Here is a 25101-nt window from a genome sequence, read left to right as displayed (position 1 = left end):
TGATATTAAAATTGCACATGTTAGATACTTCTCTTAAGTCAGTGACCTTGGAACTCCAACTATTATCAAAGTCTGTACACAATTTAATAAAAATATTTTTAATTGTAAATCAGTGTAAAATACAGTAATGAAACTGGAAGCACTAGTTTATATCAATTTTAGCTCTATAGGATTATGTATTAATAAAGTACAAATAAATGTTTCTTATAAACTTTGGCTCTCCAAGTTTATGTATTACTAAAGTCAAAATAAATTATCCACTAAAATTGTAGAATCTGCCCCAATTTGTTCTGTAAATGAAACTAGTATTTTTAGCTGCGTTATATGTTCTGGATTCCTTTTGTTGAGAGAACCTTCCATATACATTCAGCTGAGTTCATGAGCACCAAGGACACGAGCTTAACAGAACCTCTTTCTATAGTGAATGCAGCTGGTAAAATAGAAGATAGTTACATTAAAAAACCACATTCCAGCAACATGATCTGATAGTGCCTGGGTCAATGAAGACTTTACTGTACTACTATGGGTGATACAATGAGCATGAATCATCTCTCAGGATTTAACACTGTATAGGGTAATAGGGCTACATATTTTCTAGAGCATTTTTCCATTCTGAAATAAAGTCTTTCAAGAAGAAAAAGAAAATGCAGGCAATTGGAGTAGAAAAAGAATGACATGTTAAAGGAAGTGTAAGGTTCTGAGTTGGGCTCTATGGATCTTGTACCATCTTACCAAGAGGCTAAAATTAGCAAACAATAAGCAGGAAAGTCACTTTAGTTTTTAGAATAAGGAAACTTTAATCATCCATCTCTAAAGTACATGGCTTAAGATCATTCAATTAATTACAAGACAATGGAACTTATGATGCATCTCAACAAGACGTTACTGGTAGATAGTGCAAGTCAACACAGTAACCTGTGCTTTTTATGCTACACTTTACATAGTCATTTAAGCTTACATTCAATCATAGGAACAGGAAAAAAAAGCAAAGATGATTGGAGGAACCAAAGAACATGTGCCTTTTATGAAAACACATTACCAAACCCAAAACCAATTGTCATTGAGTCAATTCCAACTCAAGATGATCCCATATGTGTCAGAGTAGAACTGTGTGCCATCAGGTTTTCAATGACTGAATTTTCAACAGCACATAGTCAGTCTTTTCATACAAGCTGCCTTTGAATAGACTTTAACTTCCAACCTCTAGCATAGCAGCTAAGCACATTAACCATTTACATCACCCAGAGTCCCCAAATACATTGTGTCACTATGTAAATCAAAATGGTAACATTGACGCAATTTAGAAACACTAGCTGACAACAAAACAATAAGATATAATAGAATTGATGTGAGGGAAAGATAATAATAACCAAGTGAAAGATAACTACCATATAATTCCATATGAACATTGACCGCACATTTAAAGTTTATATATAGCTCTTAAAAAGAGAGGCGGGGCAGATTATCCAGTAAGCAAGGTAAACATTTTTTTTTTTAATGCATATTTACTAATCTCTAGTGAACAGTTTAACATGTTTTATTTTTACCAGGTAACATGTATAAATAACCTCATTACAGATTAATAGGTAAGCACAGGTAAGCTCTTGCTTACTGGGTACTCTGTCTTTGTCAGGGATTGTAAATTTGATAAGAGGTTTTGAGTCTGTAGGAAGATGCTATGTGGTTGGAAGAGAGACAGATGTCAGACACACACAGAAGCAGAATCCCTGATGTGGTGAAAAAACTATGCAATTGTTCACTAAAGATTAGTAAGTAAGCACAAGTAAACTCATGCTTACCTTTGTTATTAGGTAATCTGACACTTTAAAGAGGTAAATATAAATTGATATATGGATTAGAGTCTAGACAATATACTGAACCACCAGAGGAATTAATTTAAGACCAGTTCTCAAATGCTTAAATTAAGTTTTTAGGCATGTAGGATTCAGTGAAGGAGCTCTGGTAGCGTAGTGCCTAAGGCACTTGACTGCTAACCAGAAGGCTGGTGGTTCAAACCTACCAGCCACTCCTCGGAAGGAAGATGGGGCAATCTACTTCCGTAGTGATACTGCCTCAGAAACCCAAGGAGGGGTCGTTATGAGTCATGTCCGACTCAATGGCACATAACAACAACAATAGGATTCAGTGAAATGTTGCAAAGCACAAATACTGTACACTGACCTGATTCTTCCCACCCATGTTCTTCTAATCCCATTCGCCCCTCCACCCCAAATTAGTCTACTTATGAATTATTATTGTGCCCAAAGCTTAACCATTTGAAATTTGTTCTCTGGGTTAAATACTGCCCTCTCTAAAGCCTCTTTTGCGAATGTACCTGAAAAGGTAATATTTTGATTCTCAAAGTTCTTAAAATTACATTAGTTCTTTCCATGTAGCAGTAGCTGAAACTACATACCAAACCAAAAGCCCACTGCCTTAGAGTCAATTCCAACTCACAGCAACCCAGAACACAGGATTTCCAATGCTATAAATCTTTATGGAACCACACCAGCTCATTTTTCTCCCATGAAGTGGCTGTTGGGTTCGAACTACAGACCTTTTGCTTAGCAGCCAAATGCCTTAGGCACTGCACCACCAGAACTCTTGAAACAACAAAAGGGCAGTAATATCAGGTTGGAATAGAATAAATGAGAAGATGTTGAAAATGGGAAACACCAATGAAATTGTGTTTTGGGGAAGGAAATAAAAGTTGATGGATACAGGTGACAATTTTTCACCAACCATATACTTTTAGCTCCATCTGGCTCTGAGTCAGAGCACATAAATCAGGAATTTGGACAGGAAAAATAGCACATTAAGATCATATTTTGCTCTGGAACAAAAATCCATAGCACTTCCACTTTACTTTCTTCTCATTACCATATGCCATGGATTGAACTGTGTCCTCTAAAAATATGTGTCAACTTGGCTAGGCGATGATTCCCAGTATTGTGCAACTGTCCTCCATTTTGTGATCTGACATAATTGTCCTCCATTTTCTGATGTGCTATAAATCCTAACCTCTGCCTGCAGATAATGAGGGAGGATTAAGGTTATGTTTGTATGTTAGTGAGGCAGGATTATTACGAGATATATCACCTTTACTCAGGTCTCAGCCCTGATTTCACGTAAGTGGAGTGTCTGTGGGATGTGGACTGCATCATCTTTTATCTTACAAGAGATAAAAAGAGAAGAAGCAAGCAGAGAAAGACAGAGACCTCTCTCAAGAAACAAAAGCTTGGAGCCGAGTGTGGCTTTTGGACCAGAGTCCTTGCGCTGAGTGCTTCCTAGACGTTGGGAAAGCCTGATGCCAAGACACATGCAGATCTCTAAGGAGCACTGTGACTGTGTGCTGAAAGCAAACAAGGACTTTCCTCCAGAGCTGAGAGAGAGAGACAGCCTTCCCTTAGATGTGGGGCCCCAAATTTAGATTTATAGTTTCCTAAACTGTGAGAGAAATTTATTTTTGTTAAAGCCATCCGCTTGTCCTCTTTCTATTGTAGCAGCACTAGTAATGAAGACACTATCCAAATGCTGATCTGAAATTGAAGAGGTTCATTGTTATTCTCTCCCTTACCTTTTTGTCTATAATACAGAAAGCAAACAAAACTAAACAAACAAAACTAAAACATTTACAGAAATATCTGCCAATATTCTGAACTGCATGGAACAATCCTTGAGTAGAGGCTACAGAAAGATAAATTACTACAATATCAAAAAAAAGAAAAAAGGAGCTCTGGTGATACAGTGGTTAAAGCATTGGGCTGTTAACCAAAAGGTCAGTGGTTCAAACCCACTAGTCTTTCTGCAAGAGAGACATGAGGCAAAATAAAAGTCTTGAAAATTTATAAATAATGGTTAAACAAGACCTTTCTCTCTTGGATAAATTTTGCAATTTGATAACAAGCAGATTTTCTTTGGAAAGATGAGTCCTATCTGGCTAACTGAATCTTTTACAACACTGCAGGCTTGTTAAAATCAAGGGCAGACATTAGATTGCATTCATTTTAACTTAAGAAAAAGTTTCAATCCAAATTTGACTTGAACAATGGTCCAAATAAATTGTATCATCTACAAAAGAAAAGAAAGTTTTAGGCTATATCGTTACTTTGGGTCAAAGGAATAATGCTAAAACTCAACATTCAAAGAATTACTTTTAATGTGTTAATACTAATTTCAGGAATTTGACAGCTGTTCTTGGGCTTTGTGGTTTATCCAAAGACTTTCCTAATAGAAATCAGCATGTGTATTATGTTTACACATGATACCAGGCTATGGAAGGAATAAACAAGAAAAGGCAAGAAATATTTAGAGATGTGGGAAATTAGTTGATCAGAAGTGGTAATGTAGATCTGTACTTTCTAAGCCAAAAACCAATTGGAATGGCAAAAGGCCACAGGGAATAGGAAGAGGACATATTTGAAGTTAGAACATGTTGAGTTTTGACATCACTTCTCAACCAAACTCTGCCATATATATTAGACATATTTCCTTAGAAAAGTCAACCAACCTCCCTGAATCCTAATTCATAAAAATGGGGATTAAATATATAATTGGCTTTTATAAATTTGAAAAAATAAAGAAAGACAAGGTTTTAATATTAGAAAAAATGCCAGATTGAAAATTGGAAAGATAAAAATTCTTTCTAAAAATTAGAGGAATAGTTCAAGACGAGTGTTTAGTATGATATTGTTTATCCCCTATTCTGTATAATGAGGGTAGTTGACAAATATTCATTAAAATGAGACATTTACCATAACTCTAAAATTTGAAATGTTTTTTCTCTTGTCATTATCTACTGAAATGCATTTAATCTTTTTTTTTTAATTCTCAGACATAATGATTTACAGTGTAATAACAAAAGTCTAGCATATACTAAAATTTAAAATGTCCCTATTGCATTACTTCAAAGGAAAAAAAAAAAAAAACCCTAAAAATTCACTGTTTGCAAAGGCTTACATGGATGTCCTTAGTTGATATTTCAGAGTAAGCAAAACAAAGGAACACACAAAAAAAGTGTACCTTAGAGGACATAGATATTTCCTTAGTTACCTAATCCTAGATTAAACAGTGCATGAGAAGATAGTTCTTCTATTACTTCCTGAAATTGGGATTCATCTTAGTGATGAGCTTGCACTCATCCTCCTCTTAACACACATATACACAAAGAGAGAGGTGGGCTGTGGATCAGCTATCATAATGGACATACCTGAAATAAAATTCACAAAGCTATAAAACTCATAAAAAGCACATGCATGAAATGATAGAATAGAGTGAGTCTGTCAAATATTGACTCAGTAACAGTTAAACCTCTTCTGGCTGCACTTTTTTATGATCTCCTACTATGCTATAACATGGGAAGAAAGAAGGTACAAAAAAGGTTTTGATCTCTCCAGTTATGTGAACCTCACAGACCACCAAAGATGATGAAAAATTATTTATAATGTCATAACAATTTATCAGTTGGAGGTTTGTTTTCATCAGTGTAAGTGAAATATGAAGAAACAATACATGTATCCACCCCCTCAAGCTTTCGGTTTTACCATTGCTTGCTTGAGATTTCCATTTTCTAGAAAATGACCATCCACCCACATAATCTAACAGTACAAATCAGGGAAAGACTTTCTTTCTTTCTTTCTTTCCTTCCTTCTTCTTCTTCTTTTTTTTTTAATAAATTACACATACACACCTCTTCCTACAACACTAATATGAATGCAAGAAATCTTTCACTAATTTTCCCCTGTAAGTATAAATTTATCCATTAGGACATCCCAAGACTCTGAGTACTGTGGGAAGGTATCCTTAGGAATAGTTTCCCATTCATTTTCTCCATCAGAGAATCACAGGGATATAAAAGCTAAGGGATTGGAAGTGTCCACATACATCCATAAAATCAGCTTTATCAAATGTTGATTTGCCTCCTCTAAATTCAGAGATCTCACAATGGAGGTCATAAGGTAGAATCCACACTTTTATTCCATATTTATAAAAAGCTGATAGCTAGCTTCATGAAAAGTTTCTTGGAAAACAATTGGGCAACAAACAAAGTGATGAACAAGATAAATTTTGTTCAAGAGTAATTCTGGCTAAAATTTTAGGAACTTATGTAGTTTCATTCAGGCAATCTGATCAAATTAAAATATACTGGCAGACCAAATTTTGGTAAGAAGTGTTGTGAAGTTGAAGATCAATAGAAAGGGTTAGTAGGGAACACAGAGCTTCAATGAGTTCAAGAGTCTTGGCCAAAGTAAGTAACTCCTAGAAAGCAAAGTGACTTATGGATAAAATTGGTATTTCCCTATTAAGGATTTTTAGAGAATCAATCTCAAGGCAGGAGAAATATTGGGAAATTGATGACAGATAACTAATTTTGATTTTCATGAATGAAGAGAGGAATTTTATTTGGAACAACAATCAATGCTCATGGAAGCAGTGGGCAAAAATCAAATGATGTATTGCATTAGGCAAATCTACTGCAAAAGACCTCTTTAAAGTGTTAAAAAGCAAAGATGTCAGTTTGAAGACTAAGGTGTGCCTAACCCAAGCCATGGTTTTTCCAGTCAGCTCATATGCATGTGAAAGCTTCACAATGAATAAGGAAGACTGAAGAATAATCAATGTATTTGAATTATGGTGTTGGCAAAGAACATTGAAAATGCTATGGACTGCCAGAAGAATGAACAAATCTGTCTTGGAAGAAGTACAGCTGAAATGCTCCTTACCAGCAAAGATGGTGAGACTCTGTCTCATATTCTTTGGTCATGTTATCACATGGAATCAGTCTCTGGAGAAGGACATCATGCTTGGTAAAGTGAAGGGTCAGAGATAAAGAGGAAGACCCTCAATGAGATGGATTGACACAGTGGCTATAACAATTGCTCAGAGTAACTGTGAGGAAGGTGCAGGACTGGACAGTGTTTCATCCTATTGTACACAGGGTCATTATGAGTTAGAACCAACTTGATGATGCCTAACAACAGCAACATCTTGCTGCTAGTTTTCAAGTAAGAACCATATGACTACCTGCCTGGGACATTAGAGATTTTGGAGAAGCAATTCAACATCAGATGACGGGTTAGATTAATTGCTTTTTACCTCCTTTTAGAATGAAATTCTATCATTTTATGTCCTACTAGACTGTGTTTCTTAAAACAGAACTAAGACATTTTGATGATTGCTTAAAGCTATAGAAGTCCTTGTGTGCTGCAAATGGTTATGCCCGTGAATACAAGCTGAAAGGTTGGTGGTTTGATCCCATCCAGAGGTACCTCAGAAGACAGGCAAACAATCTGCTTCTGAAAGTTCACAGCTAAGAAAACCCCATGGAGCAGTTCCACTCTGTACACATGTGGATGCCATGAGTTGTAATCAACTTGTTTTCAACTAACAAGAACATAAAACTATACATATTTTTCTCTATCCATAAGTGATCATTTCTTTAAATGTTGTTAATATCAGGTTCAATATGAAACTACTTCATTTATAATTAAGAATTCTTTAAGCATTTTCTTAAATTCAAAGAAGATATTTCAAATTATGATAAAATGAAAAATTGTGGCTATTGTGATATATTTTGTGAGGAGACTGCCAACAGTAATCAAACTCACAGATTCAGGTATTGTATTCTGTAAAAAACACAGTTAGATGCCCAAATTCACCATTATTCATTTACTCCCTGTGGTAGTTAAAGTCATATGTCAACTTGGCTGGGCCTGGTTGAGTGGCTGGGAAGCTGCTGGTAGTTATTTCCCATGATGAGACTGGCAATTATCTCTATGATGGGATCTACCATGACCAGCTGAGTAGCTGCTTTAGGGGTGTGGTCTGCTTCCCATGTATAAGCAGCAGCTTGGGGAATGGTCTCTAGCTTATGGCACGCTTGAACCCTGCACGTAGCCATGTCGTTGTTCAGCAGCCTGCCATCTGTGCCAACCTTGGGACCTTTAATGAAATCGAATCAATGGCCTACTGTGTGGTTTGGTGTGGTAGTTATGTTTGTGTGTCAACTTGGCTGGACCTGGTTGAGTGCCTCAGCAGCTGGTGGTAGTTATTCCCCATGATGAGACTGGTAATCAACTCCATGGTGGGATCTATCACAAGCAGCTGAGTGGCTGCCTTTGGGATGTGGTCTGCTTCCAGTATTTAAGGAGAAGCCATGGGAATGGTCTCTAGCCTATGGCACACTTGGACCCTGCATGTAGTCATGTCATGGCTCAGCAGGCTGTTATGCTCTGCCGACCTGGGGACTTACAATGGATTTAAGTTAATGGCCTGCCATGTGGTTTGGTAACATTGGGACTATGCCTTTTTAGTTGTCAACCTTGGGGCTTCTCAGCCTCAGCAACCAGTAACTCTCTGACTGAAGAAAAGCCTCTAGCTCCAGTGTGTCAGGAGCAAGAGGCAGAGCTGGACCCCAAGGTTGAGGGGCTTTCACCAGCCCCTAGAGCCTGGCACTTTGAACTTGGACTTAAAGCCTCCAAATTGTGAGAATAAACTCCTGTTTGTTAAGGCCATCCCACTGGTGGTATATTCTTGTCAGAGCAGCACTAGGTAGCCAGAACATTTAGTAACATTGGGACTGTGCCTTATTACTCATCAACCTTGGGCTTGTCAGTCTCAGCAGCCAGTAGCTGTCTGAGTGAAGAAAAGCCTCTAGCTTCAGTGGGCCAGGAGCAGAAGGCAGACTTGAAGCCCAATGTTGAGGGGTTTTCACCAAGCTTTTAGAGCTTGGCACTTTGAACTTAGACTTAAAGCCTCCAAACTGTAAGAGAATAATCCTATTTCTTCAAGCCATCCCATTTATGGTATTTTCTTGTCAGAATAGCACTAGGTAACCACAACACTCCCTAAAACAGGAAACCAGTACATGGTGAGAATGAAGTCACGAGGCCTGGGTATGCTATGTAAAAAAAGCTTGTCAAATGAATCTGTAGAAGACAAATCATTGACAAAAAAGGTCACATGAATTATGGCTGTGGTAAAATAGTGTCTCTATTATTTCTTCTGGTAGAGCATATGATATGTAATGTGGAAGAGGGTAGCCAGGAGAGGTAACACTAAGATTTGTGATTTTACATATCTCTTTATGTGGTTAGGATTCAACCAAAATCTAAAACCCCTTTTGGTTATTTTAAACCAGGGCATACATACATACTGACTAAACACACTGAGTCAAAATAGAGAGTTAATATGAGAAAAAAACAGGAGGTCAACAAAGAAAAATAATAGAATTCACAACCTATACAGGATATCCAGTAGGTGGGAAGGCTGTGCAGATGTAAACACAAAACTAAAATGTTGTCTGATGATAATTGTTCCACAAACAATGGGTAACTCAGTTAATGAGCAGCAGTGAGGTATAGCATTTTTCTCTTTAATATTTCCTTTTCATGAAATAAAAGTTATAAAACTGTCAGCATTCTTACAAATATAGCCACAGTAGCCAATAGTTACCTCAGTTAAATGGATATAATTAGACTGTTGAAAAAAGTCATTACTTAGTTCAGAAATGCTGGGTCTGACAAATGGAATCAGCTCTATCGTTCACTTTTCGATTACCTATGTTAGCTTCAGGGTCAGGGAAAAAAAAATAGGTTGAAAGAAATATTTAAAATCTCATTTTGATGAACAGTTAAAATCCCAGCACATGTTTTATCAGAGCTGCTACAAGAAGCAAAATTAATACAAATGAACATATTCTCACCCCCCATCCCTCCACTGCCCATCCTCTGGTTAAGGGGCTGGTGAGAGATGAAGAAAGGAGGAAATAGGAAAGGAGTAGGAATAGGAGAAACAAAGAATTTGTAAGGAGCATGTACAAACTGGGGAGATGGTATTTACTTTATGTGAATATTTTCTTGACAAAGTCTCAATAACATATCCAAGAGTTCAGATGACCAATCCAGGAGTACAAGTCAATCTAAAAGACAATGGGTTACTTTCTTTAATAACTTTCAGTAGATTTCAGTGATAAGGAGAGTGAACTTTCAGAAACTAGCCTACCACTTGAACAAATTCCCTAATCTCTCCAAATCTCTCTCTCTCTCTCTTTTTTTTTTAATGGAGATAAATATATTGCTCTACATATCTTGAAGTGTGATATTGAAATAGGACATGAAAGCACATGGATAGTTGTAGAGCTCAAAAGAAATATAAGCACCATTATTACTGTTATGGTTCATAGTCATATGTCTTTCTCATTTGTAAAAGAGGAGAAAAGGCACATGATTGGAAAGATTCAATGGGACCTTTTGAAATAAATGCTAAATTCACAGTTTTCCTGATAGCTTTAAGTCCATATTGGTAAAATAGTCTGTAGTGAATCACAATAAAGAATACATCTACTTAATATAAGAGGGTAACTGGTAGCATAGTGGCTAAGACACTTGCCTGCTAACCAGACGGCTGGTGGTTCAAATCCACCAGCCACTCCTCGGAAGGAAGGTTGGGCAATCCTACTTCCGTAGTGATACTGCCTCGGAAACCCAAGAAGGGGTCGCTATGAGTCGGGGCCGACTCGACGGCACATAACAACAACAACAACAACAACTAAAAAATAAATTTTCTTTTAATTATTTCAGTGTCTCAATGTGTAAAAGTCTTGAAAACAGAGGTAATTGGTTTTGGAGAGGAAGAAGAGAGCAAAAGGAGAAGGAAGGAAAGACTATTCTTGATTGGCCTGGTTTTTAAAAATAATGTTTTTGGTCCATCCAACTATAACAGTGGTTCTTTCTTTCTTTATAGAAAATTTAGAAATTCAGAAATGTGGGGATGCATATGTAAAATTATAATCCTACCATTATTTTTTTAAAAAACAAATTTATTTTAAGAGTTTGTTTTACAGTCAACATTACATGTACATTTAGTTTCATTCCCCATTTACCATGGCCCAACCCTAACCCAGTCTCCTCCCTTCCTGTCCAATAACCCTCGCCCCCCCCCCCCCCCATAGTTATGCACTCCTGTGTGGCCTGCATTTCTTCCCTATGAATGTTCCCCCTCTGGACAACCCTACCATTTTAACACAACTATTGTTTATATTTTGTGGTATATCCTTCTAGCCTTTTTTCTATGTGCCATGGAAATACACTTTCAAAATATCCATACCATTCTTTATACAGTGTTCCAAAACTTAATTCATGAATATTGTGAGCATATCTTCATGTCCTTAAACAAATAAACAATTTAAATCATCAGAGAGTCTTGGGTTTTCTATCTGAAAGCCCAATTTGGCATGCCCTATGTGTCTCATTTTATTGGACCCTCCTGCACTAACCTCTCTACCAGAATGATGTAAAGAACACAAGACTCTCTGTTTGAAAACATGCACAGCTTTTCCAGGCTTGAAAATTAAACCATAAAAAGTTTACTGAAAAAAAAAAAAAAAAAACCAACAACAACAAAAAAATTCCTTTAAACAGCTCCTTAAAAACTCACACCATAATTGCTCCCCACCAAGCGTGGGCACTTGCTAGCTGCAAGTAGTGGCACGGTGACAAATGTAGCAAAACTGAAAGCGGGCTATACTAAGAGAAAGAAAAGTCTTCCACTGGCCATCTGTGAAAATAAGGCATGTGGCCATTAAATGCAGAGGCTGTAAATATACACAAACTCCATGAAGCAAATGGCAAAAAAGGACTAAACTTCAAGCTCAAACAAATCAAAATGTTTAATGCATAGTTACCACTGCTGGACGAAAACAGCTCTGATCTCTGCAGTCTGCAAACCCGGCATGTATTTCAATTAAATACCCCCAAAAAAGAGAAGAAAGAAAAGGAAAGAAATGAAAAGCCACAGAAGAAAACCGTCTGGAACAAAAGGCTATAGACAGCCTATACTCAATTTCTAGAAACAAACAGCCCCTTTAACTTGCACCAGCCTGTCGAGAATGTCGATTGGAATTATTGAAAGGCTGACATATAGAGTGATGGATGGGTGATGACATAATACCTATTTGCCTTTTTGTCATGGTCTTTGAAAACTGGCTGCTCTGTGCTGATAATATTCACTGAGGGGTTTTCCTCTCCCCTTCTGTCCCATAAGAAGTGTTCCCTAGCTAAGACACTCAGAATTAAGAAGGTTTATGAATGAAAAACAAAAGAAAAGAAAACCTCAGGTTCAAATGCCAACTTGCACATAAAAAAGCTGGTCTAGATTTTCTAATAATCAGTTTGCCTAGAAAGCAGTTTTCTACACACTTTATATAAATTTTCAGAGTAGAGAGACTCCAATAATAAAAAAGGCAAATATTGCACTTCAGATATTGTGTATCTTTTAATTAAAACCACCAAATAATTACATATAAATGCAGAGATTAAAATAATATATACTCACTTTTATAAAGAGAAATTATTAATCACTAGTGTTATTTTAATTTCTTCTTAGGCAAATTCTAACCACAGAATTCAAAAGACGGAGAACAATTTTTTTTTTTTTTTAACACACACACGCATACATCCTAGTGAAAGCTCCGCCTTTTGCCAAACTATTGTAATGATCTCTTTTCCTTTCAAAAGACTGACCTAAAATGATACCTACCTCCTTCATGAAGATATTTTCTCTAACCACTTAAATATCTCTTTTCTAACTTGACTTCTCTGAGTCACTGTAGCTAAAGGCAACATTTACAAAAGCCATACATAAATCATTGTTTGTAGCATCTCCCACCAAACGCAGAGAGCCACAGTTCTGTAATATTCACTTTTTCAAAGCAAAACCTGTTTTTCACAATTCCTCTCATGCCTTCTCCTTATCTAAGGAAGAGAGCTTGTGTTAGATAATGCTGAAGTAGATACACTATCAGTTTCTGAAGAGTTAACACTGCTGGCCCCATCCATCAGATGGCCAGCACGAAGCATCAGGAAAGAATGATGGATGTAAAATTATTACAGGGCTGCCATCCGATACACTTACTGCCATTTGTAACTAATGCTGGGATTGACACACTTTTTTCATTATTAAACATCCACATTAAGTCAACATTGGTCACTGTCATTTCATGTTTGGCACTCTGTTAAAGGGAAGAAAAGGGTTGACAATAGTAGAAAAGAGGTAGTTGTAATGGAAGAGTTTCCAAGAACCAAGCGTTTTTATAGTACAATTAACCTCAGTTTGCAAATCAGCTTACATAGTTTGTGGTGAGGTTAGTTATGAATATGACTGACAATAAACTAAAAGAGATATAAGTGCCATTGCTGAGTAAATTTTTATTTAAATTATACATACTTATTCACTAAATTTTCATCTTATTCTATATCCATTTTTAAAGGATTTCCACTGAGCCTCAGATGGAAAAATAAGACATTTTTCTAGCTATTCTTACTTGTAGTTTTATAAGAATGTGTTGCTTGTGTATATATTTATATTCTAGGTACACTGTAAACACTTAATGTTTGGTAAATAAATTCTCTACATTAAGAAATGTATTCATGCAGTTGAGGTTTATTTTCACGACTGACATCTGTTTTACATAAGAAAAGCAATCCAGAAATTGACCTTTACATGCATAGAACATGCATGTGAACATGTATTCATAGATTTAACCTGTCACCAAGCATGCTTTCCTATGTATATGCTTGTATGTAATTTAATTCTTTATGAATCACAGACATGGTACAAGGCCCTACATATATAATAGTTAAGAGCAAAAGTAGACAGATAGATTGATAATAAATACAAAACAAACAAAACAAATCTGTTTTATGAAGGAAATATTTGTGAGCTTTGATAGTACTTTTATAATGATATAAAATGGAGCTGTGACAGACAATGGCCTTTTCCTACTAAGAAGTCATTGTGGTCCTGTTTTTTCTTCCCTGCTAACATAACCTTTGATCTCAAGATATCTACTAATCTCAGAGAGAATAGGATAAGGTCTTTAATTGAGTTGCAGAAAAATTTCATGATCAATTTCAAGTAGTCTCTATTTTGGGCCAGCAATTATTTTAAGGGGAGCTCTGGTGGCATAGTGCCTAAGGCATTTGACTGCTAACCAGAAGGCTGGTGGTTCAAACCCACCAGCCACTCCTCAGAAGGAAGGATGGGCAATCTACTTCCATAGTGATACAACCTTGGAAACCCAAGGAGGGGTCGCTATGAGTCAGATCTAACTCGATGGCATTGATTTTTTTTTTTTTTAATTATCTTAAGAGTAGGCATATGACCAGATTCTAGCCAATGGAATATTTGTGGAAGTTTGTTTGAGAAAGAAGGTGAAACATTCCTATGTGAATAAAAAGACTAAACTTGTCAAAGAGAAAACTTCTTTTCTTCCTAAATCTGCCTGCCTTCATATGGATAGGACAAGTATAGTTGCAGTAGCCATTTTGTGACCCTAACTGAAAAAAAAAAAAAAAAAAACAGAAGAACCACAGAGATTTCAACCCAGATATCATTGAGCTGATGAACTAATGCCAAGAGCATCCTACTCCTAAGCTTCATTATGTACGAAAAATTAATCATTGTTTGTTTAAGCTACTGCCTTTAGAATTCCTTATAAATGCATCAAAGAAGATTTCAAACATACTACAACACAGGTACATTCTTTCTAGGATAAGCATATTTGGAGTGATGGAAATAAGTTGGGAAACTTCTGGTGTAATCCTCATTTCAAGTGAGTGGACTAGGTCTCCATCGTATTAATGTTGACTGGTGGGATCAGGGCATAAACCGAGGTTTTTATGAAGCCCTATTGGGAGATCTTTGTATACGTTTAAAGAACTCTGTTGGCACAGTGGTTAAAGAACTTAACTACTAACTGAAAAGGGTGGTGGTTCGAACCCACCAGATGCTCTGTGGGAGAAAGATGTGGCAGTCTGCTTGTGAATATTTACAGCCTTGGAAACTCTATGGAGCAGTTCTACTCTGTCCTATGGGTCACTATGAGTCAGAATCAACTGGATATCATTGGGTTTTATTTGGTGTATATGTTCAAGCACAAGGTCAAGAACCTGATTATGCAGCTGATTATATAGTCAAAACTGTGTCATTTGGGTGATAATGAAGCAAAGTGATGCTTTTTTTTTTATTATAAATAATAAATGCTTGAGGGTTTTCTCTCTGATTCCTCCTTCCTGAGAAGCTTACTTATTCATCTATAACGTTAGTCTGTAACAGAGCCTATATGGTAAAAGATAACATTATCTGAATATACAATCAGGCTATAATTAACCAGAGATGACAATTATAAATAACACTGTGTCTCAGAGTTTCCAAGAAACTTGACATACACAGTTCTTGGGTATGTTGAAACATTTCCAAGAAAAGTAAAGAAATGAGAAATCTTTTAGAAGTCTTCAATTAAAATGTATTTTCAGTAAAAATGACTTTCATTATGTGTTTTGGTACATATCACTGAAAAACATTCTTCCCTAACTTCACACCTCTAATTGTTTTCACTGTCCAATTACAGTTTTTCAGAATTAAGACCTTCTAGTTGGGACAGGCATAGCGGCTATTTGAAATGTGAAAGAAAGCTAATCTGTGTAAGATGTGTATACCCAGGAAAACAGTTATCCCCTCCTTAGGATCCCAATTATCTGGATCTCAGGCCATAATACCACCTCTTAGAGTGATGTAAATCACCAAGCATACCAAGGTTGAATTTCTTTTCTTTCCTCCTTTCCTCTCTCCTGGATCCTTTCCTTCTTCTCTCTTTCCTTTCTTATGTTTCACATACTTTCTGGGTTTATAGACCAGGAATATTGTTTTAGAGAGAAAAATGTCCTTTTGGGACTCAAATGAGATGACAGTGTAAAATATAAGATTAATTATCATATATTCTTATGTCTTTCATTAAGAACTATGAAGCAAAATTTTTTAAAAAATAAGTGGTCTACATATCTGGCTACAGATAAATGTGGGTGATTGTAAATATCTTTATTAAAAGTAAACATTAGGAAAATAATACAATATGTATAGTGATGTTCCTCTATGTGAAGGAACAAGCTGAGGTACATATAATTGATCTGAAATGTTGAGCCATATGGGTCCTCCTTCAATTCCCATAGGTGGGCTCATACATATAAATAGTAATGATTAACAGTCAAAACAATAATCATATCTAAACTATAAACTCTATAAATGAATTTTCTTGTTCTATACAGCTGTACACAGCATAGTTTCTAATACATAGTAGGTGCTAATATTAAATTGATTGCTAATTAAAGGGTATAAATTTGATATTAATATCTCATTCCCATAAGTTGTACAGACCAGTAGATCAATTATTACTATTGAGGAGATGACATCCAAGCTAGTTCAATGGGAAAAGGCAACTACATTAATACCTGCTTCAAAGAGAGCTTCAACATTCTCAAGCTCATTCTCAAGGTGTCAGGGGAGACATGAAGGATGAACTAATTCAGATCCCTCTGCTAAGAAAGTTTACTTAGACACTACAAGAGTATGTCATATTATAAAATAGCATAATGGCTTCATTTTTATGTTTAAGACGTTTAATTAAAAACCTGTAAAAATATAATATCATAATTAAAGATACAATTCAATTACATTGAAAATGCATGGTGAAAACTTTGGGAATGATAACGTTCTTGAGAATAGAAACATCTTCACTGATCAATTGGTCTTGGCAAGTATTACTTCCAAAATAGATTTAAAGAAAAACAAAAAGTAGTTATAATTCTACAAAAGAAAGAGGAAAAGGAAATTAAAAATAGTAGCGCTCAACAAAGGCACTCTCTCTCCTGTCAAATAAGAGGTGCTAATCAGAGAAATAAAATTTGATTGTGGAGTGGAGCAAGAAGTGGAAACTGGGTTCCCAACAATGGACATGTATGGAATAAAGTGAATGCAGATGGTTCCACTCCTGTTACTTAATCAAAAGGCAGTGCAGAGTCACTGGAGCTGGCATAAAGTCATGTGTTAGAACAACAGCTGATCTGTATTAGAGAAGATTAACTCACAGTGCCATGGTGGAGGGCCCGGGATTATTTTATGTACTTCCATTGCCTTACAAGCCGTCAGCACAATTATTGCCCTCCGATGTGAATGACTGATCTGTAACCACAGCTAAACAGCATGCTGCTTAGGGGCCTAGGAGCTTCATGAAGATGAATTTCCATACCATCAAAGTGCTTTTAATGGGCTCCCTGATCCAACCACAAGGCCTGTTTTGCAAGTATATAGAACTCAGGATGAAGGCTTCCTGTCCAAAAGGATTTGGTCGGTTGTCACTTGACAATTCCCAGCCAGCACAGGGGAGGAGAGGGGGGAGATAGGTAGAGTTGTCTCTGCTTTGGAGGATTAAAAAAAAAAAAAAAGAGTACAGATGCTTGCTGAATGCAACCAACTGCTGTATCCACAGCTGAATTCAATGCGCTTAACAAATAATGGCAATTTAGCTATGCTTGTGAGGAATAGCTTGAGTCACTTTGCATTAGCATCTGGCTGAGTGTTAAACTCATTTCTACATGGGGAGCAGAGAAAAGGAATTTCTGTTCAAGCATCCTTTCAAGAATGTTTAAATATTTGAATATAAATTCCTTTATGCTTGCTATCATTCCTTCTTAGAGCTGTCACTTTGCTTTTCCCCTTCCCTTCTGGTGCTTAGCTATAAAAATGTTGTGCCCTCTCCTACACTGATGTCGTTCTTCTTATGTTGTAAGATTGAGAGGGTTGTATATTGACCTATACTCTTCCCTCCAGATATAGAATAGGATTGAAATAATCTACTAATCCTTTTTACCTACATTAAGATATAGGAAAAGTGCAATTGTGACAGGATCACATGTACATCTCACCTCCACTGTGCAGATTGCTAACTTCTGAAAGACTACAGATCAAATTCCATATAAAAGCTAGGAAATCACAAAGCTATCCAAATCAGCAATCTGCTCATTCTGGACAATACTCTTTGACTGATAAGCTTCCATGATGATTAACTTTCAAGGTATTTCTAATTAGCTGATCTTTTAAATATTTTTTTCTTTTATCTACCCTATCTAGTTAACCATGTTGTTGTTGTTGTTATGTGCCGTCGAGTCAGCCCTGACTCATAGCGACCCCTCCTTGGGTTTCCGAGGCAGTATCACTACGGAAGTAGGATTGCCCAACCTTCCTTCCGGGGAGTGGCTGGTGGGTTTGAACCGCCAGCCTTCTGGTTAGCAGTCAAGTGCCTTAGCCACTATGCTACCAGAGCTCCCAAGTTAACCATAGGATTCTATAAAGGGAGATTCAGTAACACTTTAACATTTCAATCCAAAAGAAGTACATTCTTCTGAACATTTTATAATAACAACTCAAAATATTTTTTCTCTGAACAAAATAACAGTGTATGCTTAGAAAAAAAGCTTGACATTTTTATATCTCAAATTCTGAAATTTCACTGGGTATAAAGATAATGTCAAATTTTAAAAAAGTGCATTTTCTTTTATGATAAAGTCACGTTTTCCAATTGTGCAGTCACCTAAAACTCAACAGCACTTTGCATTGGAAACATATTGTGACAAGCCTGGGATTCTAAGTACTTAGAATATGAGCATGGGTATCATCTAAGCTTATGCTGATTAAAGAAGATTCAGAATTCTCAAATCCAGCTCATCCCTACATACAAGTTAAGCATCCTCATAAAGCAAAACTTTCACTCAGATCCAGGTATTTCAAATGTCATTTCATTTGAACACAAACCAATAGCATAAAAGATAATAATTAGTTATCAGTAGTATTTGTAGATGGTTATAAAAAAAATATAATCCTTCCTATTTTCAGATGGCTTTTATTAGGATGGACATAGAGACTTCTGTATTTGTAGAGGGGAAATTGACATCATTCTGAAGATGGTGAGAAGATGAAAAGATAATAAAAAAAGAAAAGCATTCAGGGAATTTAAGCAGTTTTGAAAAGTAAGTTATAACATGAACTAACCTTTTCTGTCCGGCAGTTATTGAGACCTAGACTATTCACAACAGCCACCTTCCCATCAAGCACCTGTTGTTCCCGCCGAAGTTGCTCCTTCATTTGCCGAGCTTCTTGGATTGCCTTGGTGACAGCATCATGGTCATTTAAATAACCTGAGAATGTGGAAGAATAATGAAGGATATGTTTTGTCCACAAGCATAGATAAATTAACCATAAAAATCACTTATAATTTTGGTAGGAGCTAGTATCTGGCACATAATAACCTCTCAATGGGATTTGTCTCGTGAATGAATGAATGGATGACTGATTTACATAATCATATATGAACATGGTGCCAAACATCTATGACAAAAATATACTACTTAAGTGAAATATAGCTGTTTCTAAATATTTAGAAAGATGTATAAAACATCATAGTTTTAAAATAAATTTTTATTTATTTTCTGAATTTTGCGCAGTATTAGAAAGATTAATCTAGAGTTTGTGTGTCGCACTATTAAGTTTGCTATGTAATGAAGGAATAAAACATTAACTGAAAGAAAAGAATTCCTGACTTCCTCCAAATCCATTTATAGTGGAATAAACCACAGGTGGCAGGGTTTGATATGGATACAAACTTATAATCATTAAGAAGATGAATTTGAAGCACAAGTACCTATGATTGCTTGATATGAAACTGTGGCTACTAGTAAATGCCAAATCCACCAAACTCACAGCCAATGAGTTGCTTCTGACTCATGGTGACCCTAGAGGACAGAGTAGAACTGCCCCATAGGCTTTCCACGGCTGTAAATCTTTTATGGAAACAGATTGCTAATCTATCCCCTGTACAACGACCAGTAGGTCTGAACCACAACTTTTTGGTTAGTAGCCAAATATCTCAACCACTGAGCAACCAGAGCTCCTCTGGTAATGACAGCAGCACTTAATTCACACTTTCAATATGACAGTCACATGTCCATCTTGGTTTGCAGCTCCACAATCCAGAGTTTGTAAAACAAAACAAAACAAAACAAAACCTGCCAAATCATTTCTTTCAATGAGTAACAGGTTTAAGGAGAAAAACTAGTTTTTAACATAATTTTCACCACTGGTCATTTCATATTTATTGCACATTATGATGATCCGTATGATTGTAAGGTAGAACATTGATCGGAAGAGATCATTTTGTAAATATTTAAAGGAAAGCTAATATCTAGCATCTTACTCTTTCACTGTCTTTTAACTAGGGCATAAAATGGCATAAAATAAATCTGCAATATGAAATTGCCCAGAAAAGGGACTTGTTTGTGACATGAGGCTAAATCTAACCAGATCCATTGGTGAATTGTGACAGATGGAGGGACTGTGAGACAGAAGGCAGGCACTAATCACACATAAAATGACCGGCTTGCCTCAACATGTTCCATGGATTCCAGCAAACTTTACACCCTAATCCATTTTTAGAACAAAAAACATCTGGGCCATAAATCCTCTAATCTGCCAAAACATGCTATTAAATCCCATGATTTGTTGAAAAACACTAAGATTAAAGAAAGGAAATATAAAATGGCTAACTGCTGTGTTAGGAAAGTGTTATTAATACTCTTTCTTTGTCTCAATTATGAATGTTCTGGTACTAAAGAGCCTTGTCTAATCATGTCAGATTACACATCCTCGTTGCATTGCTAGACTCTTCTATCTGATCTGCTGATTGCCAAAAAACAGAATATTTTCTTGCTGCTTAAAACATTTCTATTGAAGAAACTGATGTCAGATTGGTGCAGTGCTTCAGTGCTAAAAGGGTTCTAAATGATCCATGCCTATTTTCCCCCTATTATGTCCAGACTAGCCCTGATCCTTTGATTTCTTTGAGGCACAAAGATAAGTTCCAGTGTAGGGAACAGAAAAGGGAAGTTTGAGAAATACAATATATTTTGTCTTCAACAACTAAACTCAGTGGAATTTACTCAAAGAATAAAACAGATTTCTGGTCATTATAAATACAATGTGAATTTATAACTATTTAGACTTAGAGCATACCTTTAGGGTTAATATTTATTATAAAAGATATTATATTATCTTCAACATCTTGGCTTGGTTCTCCTGAACAGCCTTCTTAATATATTTATTCTTGAATTTGTTCTGTTCATGAACAATACTACTCTTGCCTGACAATGATGATTGCAGGATATATTCACATAATAGAATTTTACATAGATCATCCTGATTTTCCTATCCTCTAACTGCTATTTTTATACAAGCCCATATCATGCTTTTCTGTAGTCTATTTGGTTTCTAGGTAGTCTATTAAGCTTTTCCAGAGTACAAATATATTTGAAAAGGTTTGGCACGTGAAATTGAATGGAGGCATGAATTCTTTTTGCTTCTTAGTGGCTGCCAAGATAACATTGTGTGGCAAAAATGATTAATATAGACACAAGAGGAATGTAAATTATTATGCGGGTGAATAACTGACAGACCTATGTTCTATAATGGCTATTTCCAATTTGAGGTGTATATTTATCTGTATGGCAGAAGAAAATAGTATTCATATTACAATTAACATTCTTGCTTTTAGAGACTCTTGGAGTTTAATTAAAATGCTATAAGAAATTCTAACATTTGTATCTTCTGTATTAACTCACAAAGTCATTTTTCTGTTACAGAATTGGATCTTAGGAAGATTGTTTGCAAGTTCTTTACATAATGTTTTCATCATAGTAACCAAAACCTCAACCCCACAGACACCCTCTCTCAGAAAATGGCCTTGGAAAGACCAGTAAGGGCAAAACCTGACCTTCCTGTTGTCCTCCACTGTCACCCTATGCTACCTTCGAATCTATCCCCATTTAGGCCCAATATGCTCTCCTAATGTAATGAAAATATATACCTACTTTAGTTCAATGCAAAGCTCTAAACTCGTGCTCTAGATTTTTACATCTCTTCAATGACCATAAAGCGTCTTGTGATATAGTGGTTAAGTGCTCAGATGCTAATCACAGGTTGGCAATTCAAATCTACCACCAGACCCCTTTCTACCATAGGAGAAAGATGTGGCACTCTGCTTCAGTAAAGAGTTAACAGCCTTAGAAACCCTATTGGAAGTTCTACTCTTCTATAGAACCTCTGAGTTGGAATCAATTCGATGGCAACGGGTCATTGTTGTTGTTGTTGTTGTTATGTGCTGTCGAGTCAAACCCGACTCATAGCGACCCCTCCTTGGGTTTCCGAGGCAGTATCACTACGGAAGTAGGATTGCCCAACCTTCCTTCCGAGGAGTGGCTGGTGGGTTTGAACCGCCAGCCGTCTGGTTAGCAGGCAAGTATCTTAGCCACTATGCTACCAAGGCTCCCGGGTCATTGATTATTCCCTTTTAATTTTATCATCTACCTGACTTTCTAGCATATCTACCATATCAACTTTTAAGTACTCAAGGTTCTATCTTCCCATAGAAAAAACAAATGAAACCACTCCTTGACTTTCTGTTGTCTTCTGTTGCCAACCCCCTCTCTCTCTCTCTTTACCTTCTAAGCTAAGCTTCTCAAAGACTATTTTTATAGCCTCCCATTCCATCCTAGATGCTCCGGTGGTACAGTTGTTAAACCAAAATGTTGAAACCAAAATGGCTGAAAACCAAAATGTTGGCCATTCTGTGGAAGAAAGGTGGGGCAGTCTGCTTCTGTAAAGATTTATTGCCATGGAAACCCTATGGGGGCAGTTCTACTTTGTTCTGTAGGGTCACTATGAGTTGGAATTGACTCAGTGGCAGTGAGTTTGTTTCTTTGGGGGGGTGTGCAGGGGTGGGGTGTGCTGGGGGTGGGGGATTCCATTCTAACCTGCTATAATCTTGTTTCTGCTTCTCTTGGTCTTTTAATTGCCAAATCCAAGGGATATGTTCCACTCCTCACAGACTGATGGTACCATCTTGTTATGGAAACTCCCTCCTTCCTTGTTTCTCATCATAGCACTGGATCCTCTTTCCCCTCTGATGCCATCTTACTCTCTTTGCCTGGGATCCATTCTTTATCTGCTCCTTAGATTTTGGTCACAGGTTTTAATCCTCAGGAAAAGCATGGACTTTGAATTTGGAGAAGCCTGACTTAACATTCTAGCTTTGAGATTTACTACCTATATAAATTGTACAATTTTTTTTTTAACCTTTCATAAGCCTCATTTATCTCATTGGCTAGATAGAGAAAACATGTGCTAGATAACAGGAATGCTACAAAGATTCAAGAAAAAGAGATAGAATATAGGACACTCATAGTGCCTAAGGCACTTGACTGCTAACCAGAAGGCTGGCAATTCAAACCCACCAGCCACTCCTCTGAAGGAAGATGGGGCGATCTACTTCCATAGTGATACTGCCTCGGAAACCCAAGGAGGGGTCACTATGAGTCAGGTACAACTCTACAGCACATAACAACAACAACAACAACAACAACATATACATATATACAAATACACCACACACACACACACACACACACACACATATACATATAAACCAAAAAAACCAAACTCACTGCTGTCGAGCCAATCCTAACCCATAGTGACCCCTCCTTGGGTTTCTGAGGTGGTGTGACTACGGAAGTTGATTGCCCAACCTTCATTCTGAGGAGTGGCTAGTGGGTTTGAACCTCCAGCCTTCTGGTTAGTAGTCAAATGCCTTGGATATTACACCACCAGAGCTCCCATACACACACACACACACACATACATACATACACACACACATATATATAAATTTCTCTACTCAAATGTCCATGATTACCTATAATGCCAAATGCCACATGTCTAGAGTCTAGCATGGAATTCATCATCTTCCCACTGCCTCAACCTATTATTTAAGCATTCCATATTTACTTCTAGTTGTACATCCAGTCAATTGAGAATCATCTGAGATCTCTCTTCTCTTTCTCCCCATACATACAAAAGGCAACCCAACACTGATACTGATGCCTCCTCCTTGGCTTTCCACCATCTCTAATTGTAAGTAATTAAGGTTTTATCTTTTCATAAAATAGGCTTTGATTTTTCTCCGTCCCTCTGGTCACTGCTTTTGTTAAAGCGACCTTATGGTGGCACAGAGCCTAAGGCATTTGACTGCTAAGCAGAAGGCTGGAGGGAGGTTCAAACCCACCAGCCGCTTCTTGGAAGGAAGATGGGGCAATCTCCTGCCATAGCGATACCACCTCAAAAACCCAAGGAGGGGTCTCTATGAGTCAGATCCCACCCCATGGAAGTGTTTTTTTTTTTTTTTTGTTAATATCCTAATTGGGCCCCTGCCACAGCTTCCTAAGTGTTATCCTTATATTTATTTAGCCTTCCTGCTTGAATTCATTTCCTGTTCTACTCCCAGAGGAAATACTCCAAAACATTACAAAAAAAAAAAAAAAATTGTATTGTGTTACTTTATGATTAAAATTGTACCCTAGTACTTTAAGGAGAATATAATAAAATTATACTTTGTAGTTTTCTGCCCCTCCAAAAAAAATCTTGTTCGAAGAAGTGTGGGAAATGCTAAGTTAAACCAAGTTCAAAAGGTTTTTTAATTGTATGAATTCTCATAATCTGTAATATATTGATATGTATTATGAATCTTTCAAGAGAGTTCAATGGTATGTAGCTTTCTGCAAATATATTGGAACAAGGGAATCTTTAATGATACCCCAAACCATCATTATGGGATACATTCTAAACATTTAATATTAAGTCTTCTCATGAAATCAACTCTACATATATTTTCCATGTCACCTCCTACTGGTCTCTATTTCCTGTTGAAAGACAGGCCTCTCCTCATCTTCTCCTCTGCCCCTGAAGCTGTTTTCTTTACTTAAATATCTATTTTTGGTTTGCTTGGGAATTTATTCAAATGTCACTCTTCAGAAAGGACTTCCCTGATCTACCCCAGACTTTGTTATTGTTGGTTGGTGCCATCAAGTTGAATTGGACTCATAATGATCCTATGAACAACAGAAAGATACATTGCCCAGTCCTGCACCATCCTCACAATGTTTGCTATATCTGACCCCTTGTTGGAGCTACTGTGTCAATCCACCCCCTTGAGGGTCTTCTTCTTTTTCACTGACCATCCACTTCACCAAGTATGATGTTCTTCTCCAGGACTGGTCTCTCCTGATGACATGTCCAAAGTATGTAAGATGAAGTCTCACCATCCTTGCTTCTAAGAAGCAATCCATTTGTACTTCATCCAAGACAGATTTGTTCATTCTTCTGGCA

General features: G+C 36.8%; 1 protein-coding gene across 1 annotated transcript in view; it reads right to left on the bottom strand.

Moving 5' to 3' along the window:
- The window catches only part of SOX5 (SRY-box transcription factor 5), a 741525-nt gene that overhangs the window by 13976 nt on the left and 702448 nt on the right, over window positions 1-25101 (bottom strand). The window contains exon 11 of the mRNA XM_042781780.1: window positions 18883-19028. Within this exon, the coding sequence (XP_042637714.1) occupies window positions 18883-19028 (146 nt within the window). The remainder of the gene's footprint in view (window positions 1-18882; window positions 19029-25101) is intronic.

This window comes from Orycteropus afer, unplaced genomic scaffold, assembly GCF_000298275.1.
Source record: "Orycteropus afer afer isolate SDZICR_OR568_19922 unplaced genomic scaffold, OryAfe1.0 scaffold00171, whole genome shotgun sequence".
Taxonomy (NCBI): Eukaryota; Metazoa; Chordata; class Mammalia; order Tubulidentata; family Orycteropodidae; genus Orycteropus; species Orycteropus afer.
This window is presented reverse-complemented; position numbering and strand designations above follow the sequence as displayed.